The sequence below is a fragment of the Diuraphis noxia genome, unplaced genomic scaffold, assembly GCF_037042655.1.
Source record: "Diuraphis noxia isolate RWA-SAM2 unplaced genomic scaffold, SU_Dnox_SAM2 contig0005, whole genome shotgun sequence".
Lineage (NCBI taxonomy): Eukaryota > Metazoa > Arthropoda > Insecta > Hemiptera > Aphididae > Diuraphis > Diuraphis noxia.
In genome coordinates this window covers 43,741,020-43,752,913 of record NW_028301715.1, presented here as the reverse complement: position 1 = coordinate 43,752,913, position 11,894 = coordinate 43,741,020, and the positions used below count along the sequence as shown (strand labels likewise).

Here is an 11,894-nt window from a genome sequence, read left to right as displayed (position 1 = left end):
ATAAATTAAAATACAGAGTGATTCATAAAACATGCTTCCCCTTTTTCCATCAATAATGCCGTTTTTCATAATCTGACATTTGAAATTTTAAAATATGGTACTACCGCCATAAATTTAAGACCATACATTCAAATTCATGTATCAAACTACTGGTTATTATTCTTAAGGAATGTATTTTGGAGATACAAACTTCTGTTTTTCCAAAGGAAATTCACTTTTCCTGCTCTAGATTATTTATTTTGAGAATGTCGGAATCAAATTTCGAAGAGTGTTTTTTGAGTTATATAATAACATTGGGTACTATTATAGACTATAGCCTATAAGTATAATTATCCATTTAAAAGGACGTTATACCCGCAAATGTTTTCTCCTGTGAAAATTTCGTTCCTCTGTAAATTATGAATGTAGCCCTCTTAGACCTCGGTATTTTTCCCGCGCTAAGTTTTTTTTTGTTGCTGTATTTTACATTTGTAACCATAAAACAGTGACAACACATGCGAGTGTAGTATCCTCCTAACCATGATTATGAGTTCAGGAGACAATATGGGTTCATAGGTAATATATATATATATATTATATTTTAATATTTATGCATAGAGTCTATGGCCTATATGAAAATGTAAGTGATTCATGGTTATTACTTATTAATACAAATAATTTGTAAAACTGATCCAAGTATAATATACTCAATATTTAATTTATTTTATAATTTTGTAAACCATTTAAATATTCAAAAAATTATCCGCTCAATAATTTACGGTAAAAGGGTGTTAAGGGGGAGGAGTCTCATTGGAAAAAACAGAAATTTCTATTACTATGGGAAACTTTTTAAAAAGTACCCAACATTTGAAGGATAATTATTGAAGAAAAAAGTGAGTGAATATGTTTTGATGCCTGTTGGATTTAAAATTTAGAACATAAAGTTACAAAATAAATAAACAATAAGTAACCCTCTCACTTCTCAGTTAAACACTTGATGACAGAATGCCGATCAAATGAAGAAGAGAAAAACTAAATATACCAACGAACTTATACGAAATAATCGGACCCGACTGTCAACCTGAAAAAATCATGTCATTCCTCAGGACAACCGAAATAGACAAATACATTTAAGTAAAATAATTAATATAGTCAACAGCCATAAGCCTCAAAGTTCCCTTATTATTGTAATTAAATTGTAACCTAAAACATGTACCTAATAGCATAATGTAAATTTAAGTATAAAGCTAATGGCCCATGACGCCGAAGCTACAAAGATCAAAAAAAAAAAAAAAAATAAGCAATAGAGTAAACGATAGATAAAAATAAATAATAATTGGTGCAACAAGTAAATTACATCATAACCATAAATAGTAAGCAGTGTCGTACGTGTGGGTAAGATATTATAATATTGTTGAAAGGTTATTGTTTATAGTGTTTATACGAAAATTTGGATTATTAAAAAATTATTTAGTTAGAATTTCATAAAAATGTTAATTATTCATCTAACATTCAAAAAACTATTACAAATTTTCAGTAAAGGTTTTCTTCGTATGTAAAGAAAAAAAGTTTACCAGAAATTCAGATTAACTCCTAAGTGAGCGTTTGAAGTGCTATTTTTTCGAAATTTCACCTGTAAATGAACTATTCCTCATTAATAGATTTTTGATATTTTGTTCTAATTCAAAAATAAAAACCGTAAATATCTGAAAAACAAATCACACTATAAAGATGTATAGTGTGTAAGCTATAAAAGTACATAAATTGTAGTTTTACACATTATGGTAACCACTAATAACTCTATTGTAGTCGTTATAGTCATTATTCACACAATCACACATAGGCGATACACTATAGATAGTTTAATTATAATAGGTACACGTGTATTACGGAAAATGACTAATGAGTGCGTATGATTTCTTAATCTGAAGAGTTGAGACAATTTAGTTTAAATCAAATAACTGTTCACTGTGTTTATTTATGTAAACACGTGAACATTGAATAAACATGCGCCTTGAGTATTTACGTATTGACTTACTGTTTTTTTATAAATAAATTATTACATTATATATACACACGGGAAATATATAACAATACTGTACCTCATAAAGTCATAATAGTATAATAATAACTTTAATTATAAACTATAGCTAGTTTTACAATTAAATTATTACTCATAATAAGTTATTAAAGCATCTGGTGCTAATGTAAAATTTCCATAAAAATACGGTAAACGGAATAATGATTTTATTCTGTAAAATTAATCAAATTTGATACTTATTCTTAACATTCTAACTAATAGAGGATGATATTCAACACTCCACACTGAACTCCGTTTTTCAATATTATAATTTCAAACTTTAAAATGTGTCTTAAAAAATAATGCAATTTTAAGATTTGTTAACACATTGGCCTCTGGAAAGAGTAAAGCTAGTGTGTGTTGTGTGTGCCCTCTTGGTTTTTCTTTTCTTTTTAAAATAATAAAATATTTTATGTCCTTATTTCAATTAATAAACCGCTTGGATACCATTTTGATTCCCTCCAAATCCGTTTTATTTAAATTGAGAAAATTTTTTTATCTCTCACCAAATCCTAACCAGTCTCTCCTAAGAAAAATTCTAAAATAAAATAAAAAAATCAGAGTTCAATGTGACCTGTAGAAAGTCTTCTTCTTCAGATGAAAAAATAATTATAAAATGTTGACAATTATTTGTGTAAAGTAATTTTTTTCTATATAATACATTGTATCAACCAACCTCTCTAATTGGTATCCTGCAAAAGAATAGTTGAAAAGTATTATAATCAAAGTGACAACTAAAATATAATTTTTAAATTATATAGAATTTCAGAAAACCTATGAACAGTCCCCTTAAGTATGTGACTAATATTTTTAGTAAAATATCTTTTGAATTCCACATTTTATATCAACAAAATACTTATGAGTCAATCAAACATTTATACAATTTTAATCAACTTTATAAAACTATTATAACACTAGCAATTTGCATTAAAGAAGATTAACAATGTATTAGTAATAATTGCCACCATTCACAGTTCACACACAAATAGTGTTTGATATATCCTAAATACATAATTCAAAGATATAATGGCTGCTATTGAAAATTAACCCATCTTACATTTCTAATAGACTGGCAAACTGTTATACTTTTGATTTTTGAATGAGCCTTTTCAGCCCTAATAGAACGAAGACAACCCATGCAGGTATAACAGTATGTCAGTATATCATTTTTTAAATTTTTTTGTTTTTAGTCATATAGATCTATACATTAGTGGTGCATACAAATATAAAATAAAATAACACACATTTTTAATATTTTAATTATACTATAATTTATAATATATTTAACTATACTTATGTTTGACATATTAAGTGTGATTTAAAACAAAAAATATTAACTCCAGGTTTCGGTTTGATAAAACTCTTTAGTTTCCATCATATCTATAGTATTCAAATGTTTATTTTTTGTAAGTATATTTACAAATACATTTCTTACTGCAGTTGGCATGTCTTTTGCATTTCCAGCAACAAATACATAACATTCATTACTAGAAAGTAATTTCAATAATTCTTTTTCGTTTTTTTCTAAAATATGTTGAACATAACTGCAAAAATATACAAAATGATTAATTTGATGTTAAAAAAAACAAGAACTAATTGAAATATTACATTTTATGATCTTGATCTCTGGAAAATGCAGTATACAATGATAGTTTTTCATCTTTTACTAGTTTTTCCCAATCATTAACACAATGAAAATCACCCAATCTATTTCTAGCACCAAAATATAAATGTAACGTTTTTGCGTTTCCACATTTATTAGCAACAGCTTCATGCACAAAACTTCGAAACGGTGCAACACCAGTACCAGGTCCGATCATTATTACATTGCAAGACTAAAAATAATATGTTAAGAAAAAAAAAATACATAATTTTGTTCAGATTAAAATTATAAATTGATTCATATTTAATTAATAAAATATTAACTTGGCTATATGGAAATTTAAAAGTTCCATTTTGAATCCAAACTGGAATTTTATCCCCAATGTTTAAGCTAGCAAGCCACGTAGAACATAAGCCTATTCGTTTAGCCAACAATTTTGTTTTATACGTAACAATAGCAACGAGCAAATGAATTTCATTTATGTGTACCTAAAAGGCAATAATAAAAAAAAAAAAACAAATAAAACTTAAAACCAAATAATTTTATAAAATGTTTAATAATAATTTATTAAATATGCTAAATGAAACTAATAGGTTAATTTTAAATCATATTGTTAACTGCTGTTATCCAGACATATTGTATTACAATATTTTGTAATATAAAAAGTTGGATAAGCTTTTTAAATTTATATAAATACTCTTATTAGAGTTTAATTGAGTTCGTTAACAATAATAAAATAAATGGTATTACTTATTACACAAAACTTAATACTCAGTACAATCAAATATAATAATAGATTATGATATATACTTTTTATCATGTACAAAATATTTTACATCATTAATTTCATTTATGAAATCTATTGTACACTATACATATGCGTATATGACTTAAAATTGAAGACTTTTAAATACTTTTGAGTTATGTTTTATAAAATGTTCAGAGATTAATTCATAACTTAAAAATTTAGGAATATGCATAAATGTCAATCTGCACTTTTGAAAATAATACCTATACTTTTAAATATTCTGTATTATGAAATAAAAACAAAACCATTTATATTGATTTTAAATAATATTAGGAAGCAAAGACTTTATATTGATAATTCAATCATCTTTACATTCAAATTCATTATAATGATAAAAAATTTATAACTTTATGTCATCTTATGTAGGTATAAATTAATACTTACAGAAGGTGCTGAAGCAATTGAAAAGGCTCTTGGACGAATTGGAGAAAAGATTTCAAAAAGGTATTCTAAAGTTAAATTAGCTGTTGCATGAGGAAAATCGGCCAATACTTCTAAAATAGTTCTTCTTGGGCGATTACAATAGCTATAAAGTTCATCTTGTCCTTCAGGGGTGGTGAATTCTTTCAGCTTTTCTTTTTCCAATTCATTATCCGTGAAGTATGACAACAATTGAAATGTATACCTATTTGGTATAATCTACATAATTGTATTTATCATCAAAAATATATGTGTTGTTACAACTGAAAAATATTTACATTTAAATCCCAGTAGTATTTGGCACATTGATACAAAGTAAATTGTTTGCACAAATTATAAGGTACAGGCATATCATTACTGCATTGCGTCACATTCAATATTGTGGTAGGATTTAGTTTCATTTTCTTATTATCATTAAGCAGTTGAAAGAAATTATTCACGGATGCTTCAGAATTAACTGGACGAACCATTAAAACATCTCCAGGTGAATAGTTAATACTATTTTCTGAATACTCAAATTTTAATAATCGTACATCCTAAATAAATGGTTTGATAAACATAGTAAATATTATTTGTTATTCATACATAAGCCAATCATAATTATTAAATCCATGTTAAGGAGAGTAATAAACTTTGAATGTTTTAAATGTATAATTTAGTTAGATACCTATAAAAATGTAGTTAGTAGAAAAAGTAATAAGTTGCAGCTTAAAAGGTTAGAACACTAGGAAAAATGAATTAACAGGGTTAGGATTCAAAATTCAAATACATTATTTCTATCAATAACAATACAGCAATTATTTTGAAATTATAAAAATTATAATTTTTAATTAAGTTGAAATGAAAAACTAGTTAATATAATATTCTCATGTTCATACAATGTAATTAAAGTTGTTATCTGTAGAGTTATGCACATATTTAAGATGGCACAGTTAAGCATAAGTAAGTATATTTTGATTACTAGAAAGAAAAAACATTTTCAATAAAAATAAAATAAGATTATGATAATATCATAAAACTAAGAAAAGGATCAAATATTACTAAGCCAAAATGTCAAATATTCTCCATAACATATCTCTAAGAATACTATTGATTTTAATTTATAATGCATAAAAACAAATTACTTGGAAATGATTTTCAGCAGTGGTTTTTGTATTTGATAAACAAGTAACTATTGTTGAATTTGGTTTTAATAGGTCAATATTAGGCAACTTTGCATTTATTTGAATAGTACTATTTGAACTTATAGCATGCACATTCCACCTAAATATAGTTTTTTGTTAGTCACAAATATTTAAATATGGTATTGATTTGTTTTAAAATTTACTTTGGTGGCGGTAATGAATTTCGGTCTATAGATATTAATCCATCTGTTAGTGGATGTTTTTCAATTAATACATTCCACAAATTATCTATCCATGGATCGATAACAGCAAATGCTCCAATATCATGTTGGTCATCAGCTAACCCTATATTACATAATGGTTTCCCTCCTAATTGTATAAGCCTTCTGTACAGTTTTTTAGCAGCATGATTGAATTTTGCATATGAACTATCTCCCAAACCCAAAACAGCAAATCTACAATATTTATACAATGGTAATTAATAATATTCAAAACATTTTGTATTAGGTAATATTTTAATTTAACACATTGACTGCGCCCAAATGCCAGTAAATTGTACACTTATCACTCATTAAATCAGCAAAACTATAAACTATAAAGTATAACACAAAATTAGTTTTTAATTTTGAAATTTGAAAATATAACAACAAAAATATTAAAGTATTAATGAAAAGGTGATAGTCTATGTTTCTCATTGTCGATGACTCAAGCATCAAGTAATAAATGGGAACAAAGTATTTTTAAAAAATTTTTCCAGGTTAATGTTTGGTAAATTATCTTTATTCATAACTAAAAAAAATAAAAATTATAACATAAAATTAAAAATGGCCAATAAACTATGATATAGAATAATAAATTATATTCTTTACTCTAAAAAATGAATTTTTATTCGTCAATTCAATGTAATATGAATCATAAATGTATCTAATTCCTATTCACTTGCATAGATTCATGACAAATAATATGTAAAATCTTACAAATTATAACTTTTTTACACTATCAATAAATTAGCTTTTATACAAATTCCGCAATTCGCTTACTACAATTTAATTTTTGGCTGTAGCATTATCATAGGATAATATTTTTGAACACATGAAAATTAACATGATTATTAGGGGTAAACTGTATTATACTATAAAAGATATGCAATCAATGTGTTAACTTTATTTTTAGTGCATCAACAGAAAGTTTCCTTACTCAACATCAGTTAAAGAACTCGAAGGTAAATTTTTTCTTAATAGAAATTTCCAAGTAGATTTCATATTATTTGGTTGATCACCTTGTCCAGTAGTTGAACACACAAAAACAATTTTTTTTTCAAAAATTAATTTGTCAATTGGATAGTCATCAATTGCCATAACAGGTCCACTATAATGCAACCTAAACAGAAAACACAATATTTTATGTCCTTATTTCAATTAATAAACCGCTTGGATACCATTTTGATTCCCTCCAAATCCTTTCAGCTACCTCCTGTGCACATCCAGTTTGACTACCGTACAGTATGAGAAGTCGACGGCTGTTGTCCATTGTCATTGAGTTTATAGTCACGAATCACGATACTCTGTTTTTTTCTTATTGTGTGGACATTGAGCTATTTTACGTCAGAATACTGAATAATAGTATATTCTAGTATAACTAATGCAGAATCATTAAAAATTATGTACAAATGTACAACTACTAGTCACTATGAATATAATTAAATTCAAAATAGGTAAATATTTAAAATATTGTCATTGTCGACTAAATTCGAGGTTCACGTCGTTCTTATTAATTCCTATCAGCATAATACTAAAAGAAAATAGAGAAATATGTATTATCTATGGTAAAATACTACAGTCGTGCCTTTCTTATCTACAGCTGTTACCCTCTAAAGGGCTTTACATACGGTACAGTTACCGTATGGTAATTATGATGATTATTAAAATCTGTGATTTCATTGGACATCGGGATCACCGATTCTTTTTCTCTGATACTGTGATCTAGAAATATTGCTCTCGGGAAGGTCCGAACTCCGAACGTCCGAACTTCGAAGGTGTACGTTTTAATTTACTCTTCGACACTGTAATAATTAATTTTTCTACAATTTTTTTCGTTCAAACCCTGTAAGTATTCGACTTTATTAAAATGTCGATTCTTAAAAATGGAATGAAATTATTGATGAACAGGGTAAGTACAATACTGTAACATACCATCTCATTCTTAACAGTTTTCTAATATGAATCACAACCTGCATTATGTTTTATGTATATTTATTTTTTGTACAGACGGCTCAAAATGCATTGGGAAATAAATGCCTCCACACTCCGTCATCATTGGTATGATAAAATTAATCTTTAATAGATATTTGATTTATTAAAATTTTCACAATTATATTTTATGCTTATATCTAGGATCCTGCTAAAACTGTTAGCATTAAGTCACCAATTGCTAGGGCGTTTGCATCTAGTGAACCAAATGAAGTAAACTACTACATTTTATATCCATAAATTTATTTTTAACATAAATTATTTATTTAACAGGATAAATTTTCCAGCATGCCAGTCGAACGAATTACTTGTACACTTATTCCTGGTGATGGAGTTTATCCTGAACTGATGAACTCTGTCCAAACAGTATTGAAAGCTATTGGAGCTCCTATTGATTTTGAAACCATATTATTTTCAGAAGTACAACATTCAAGCAGTGCTAAAGTTGAAGATGTTATTAAATCCATAAATCGCAATAGAATTTGTTTAATGGTAATTACTAATAAATAATCTGTAATTTTTTTTTTTTATATATAATTAATGTCAAATTTTTTTACATAGGGTGCATTAATGAGTCCAGATGTTAGCTATTCTGGAGAACTTCAAAATTTACATATGAAACTCAGGAAAGGTTTAGATTTATATTCCAATGTTGTTCATGTAGTTTCCTGGCCAGGAGTTGCTTCTAGACATAAAAATATAGACATGGTAATCATTCGTGAACTTACAGAAGGAGAATATTCAGCTCTTGAACATGAATCAGTTGATGTATGTGACAACATTTTACTATTACTTATTTATGTATTAAATATTTTATTATTTCTAGGGTGTAGTTGAGTGTTTAAAAATTGTAACTGCTTTAAAATCTCAAAGAATAGCAAAATTTGCTTTTGATTATGCTATTAGAAATAATCGTGAACGTGTTACATGTGTTCATAAAGCTAACATTATGAAACTTGGAGATGGTTTGTTTTTAAAAAGTTGTTCAGAGGTAAGTGGTAATCCAATAAATATAAAACTATTAAAATACTTAAATTTAAATTAAACATTTTTCAAATTAAATACTGTATTGTTTAACTATGTTTTCTTATCTCAAGATCAAACAACTATATCCTAGTGTCAACTTTGAAGCTATGATTGTTGATAACTGTACTATGCAGATGGTATCCAATCCTCAACAATTTGATATTCTAGTCATGCCCAATTTATATGGTAACATATTAGATAACTTGGCAGCTGGTTTAGTAGGTGGAGCAGGTGTTGTTGCTAGCTCTTCTTTCAGTCCTGAATGTGCCGTGTTTGAACCAGTAATAAGTTTTATATTCAATTAACTTATATTTTTATACCAACTACTTTTTAACTATCTTAGGGTGCAAGACACGTATTCCAAACTGCTGTTGGTAAAAATATTGCTAATCCGACTGCTATGTTGATGTGTGCATCTAAAATGTTACGACATGTTAATCTACAAAAATATAGTGAATCTATCAGAAATGCGATTCGGGAAGTGCTTGCTGCAGGAAAAGTGAGTATTGTTAAATTTTACTCTAAATTATAATTTTTACATTTTGGATTATTTATTTGAGTTTAATTTGTATCATAATTTTGATTGGAAAGTTTTGAAAACAATTTAAACAATTTTTTAGGTGAGAACGAGGGATTTAGGTGGTTCAAGCAGCACTCATGAATTTACTGATGCAGTTATAAAAGCTATTGTTTAAATTAATACTATTTCCTTATTTTTGAGAGTTGAATATTAAATTTTTCTGTAACAATAATTTTCTCATTTTAGCTTAATTTCATCGGTTGTACACAGTATTAATGAAATAGATTACATAAAAAAATTTAAAAAAATGTATTGTTAAAAATAGATAACAATTTTATCAATTATATACTTCTTTTCATATTGTTATTTAATTTATCATTATTAAGTAAAGTTAATATTTAAAAAAGTATCAACGTCAAATATGTTAATTGAACATGTATTATGATACTATTTAAAAAGTTTTTTTTATGAATCATTGAATATGTAGATGTGGTAATTTTGTGTTGTAATATTTTTAAGACAATTTTATAAGTATTGATTTTATGAAATAATATTTATTTAAAAATGTTACAATTAGTGCACTAAAACATATTACTATACTACAGTAGTATAGTCTATGATACTATTTTTGCTATTATTATACTGTTATTGTACTGTACTTAAAATAATATTAAATAATTTTATTGAAACCTAATGCCTAACTTTAAGAATAATCCCTATTATATAAATAAATAATAAATCCTAATTTATTACACTCTGTAATCATTAGTGTTAGTTATCAATTTTTATTATGAGAATTGATCAGCAAAATATCTATACAGTAGTATCTACCTTATTGTCATAAATTCTTTAACAAATTGTTAATTGATGTATTTTAGTATCAAATAAAATCTTGTATAACTACCACTATTGAAGACTTATTATTTAGTCCTTATTAAATTTCTTCTTTCTAGAAAATAGAATCACTACTGAATTTAGCAGGGAGCTAACACCCTGAGCCCCCCCCCCTCTCAAAGAGTTCTTGAAAGTGATTTGTTAAGACGATCATCTTAAATTACAGGCCAATTGAATAATTCAGTAAATGACATAACTTAACAAAATATATTATACTTCTAAATAGTAGCATTCCGTTAGTAAAATAAGATAAAAAGGTATGTTCTGGTAAGGTACCTAGTTAAAACATTTTATCTTTTGAAATGCTTATTTTATTAATTTAACATTTAACTATTTGATAAATAGTTTGTTACCAAGTTATTCACTTCAACTTAAAAATAAGTTAAAACAACTTTAATATTTTTTTTCATACACTTAATAGTAAAATAAATTGTATTAATACATTTTTAACAGAATAAAGATCCAAATTAAAATAAAATGTTTTACAGTTTTACACTTTCATACTTTAATAATTTATTAAAAAATAATAGGGTGATCAACAAAAATTACAATAGAATAATATATTATATAGATGCTTTGTAACTTTGAAAGTTTTTTAAATATAAAGATATGTTGTATTGATAAATACAAATTAAGATGAATGAGATAACAATTTTTTACTGAAAAACATGATTTTGCGATTACAAAAGTACAACTGAACGGATTGATAAAATTATAGAAGAAAATTGTAGAAAAAAAATTATATTATTTATATTTTAATAGAAATCAGTTAAGCAATTAAAATGAAATACTGATATCAGGGTTTATACGATTTTAAAATTAAAATTAGATTAGTTTTCTAAAATCTCAACAATTTTTTTAGTAGGTGTTTTACTCACGGAGCGGTGTCGTGAAAAAATATCCCCTAATAAAAAATTATGAATACATATACATACAAAATGAAAAATACCAATTTTTCTATGCTTTAAAGATTATAATTATAAATTAGTATAAATGTAAAGATATAAGTTTAGTAATTTAAGTCATATCTAATAAAATGTCAATAATATAAAAAAAAAAATTATAAAAATGAAATAAAAAAATTGATTTCATAATATTACAATATCAAACATTCAAACACTGAAACGCCTATAGTTTAAAGGGTTACCGTATACCTTTTCTTATCCGTTATGTACTTATGTAATTATGTCT

General features: G+C 25.9%; 2 protein-coding genes across 2 annotated transcripts; one reads left to right on the top strand and one right to left on the bottom strand.

Moving 5' to 3' along the window:
• Positions 1-3,304: 3,304 nt before the first annotated feature.
• Positions 3,305-7,807, bottom strand: LOC107164421 (NADPH-dependent diflavin oxidoreductase 1). The gene is made up of 9 exons (XM_015512245.2): positions 7,453-7,807; positions 7,212-7,394; positions 6,218-6,469; positions 6,015-6,153; positions 5,169-5,426; positions 4,855-5,109; positions 3,986-4,150; positions 3,668-3,894; positions 3,305-3,603 (listed from the first exon to the last, which is right to left on the bottom strand). Exons 1-9 carry the CDS (start codon positions 7,548-7,550, stop codon positions 3,393-3,395), a joined length of 1,788 nt encoding a protein of 595 aa, XP_015367731.2. The 5' UTR covers positions 7,551-7,807; the 3' UTR covers positions 3,305-3,392.
• A 173-nt stretch (positions 7,808-7,980) lies between these two features.
• LOC107164422 (isocitrate dehydrogenase [NAD] subunit beta, mitochondrial) lies at positions 7,981-10,718 on the top strand. The gene is made up of 9 exons (XM_015512246.2): positions 7,981-8,183; positions 8,282-8,332; positions 8,408-8,476; positions 8,537-8,755; positions 8,825-9,031; positions 9,090-9,254; positions 9,361-9,570; positions 9,633-9,788; positions 9,910-10,718. The coding sequence occupies exons 1-9, from the start codon at positions 8,142-8,144 to the stop codon at positions 9,982-9,984; spliced, it is 1,194 nt and encodes a 397-aa protein (XP_015367732.2). The 5' UTR covers positions 7,981-8,141; the 3' UTR covers positions 9,985-10,718.
• Positions 10,719-11,894: the final 1,176 nt, after the last annotated feature.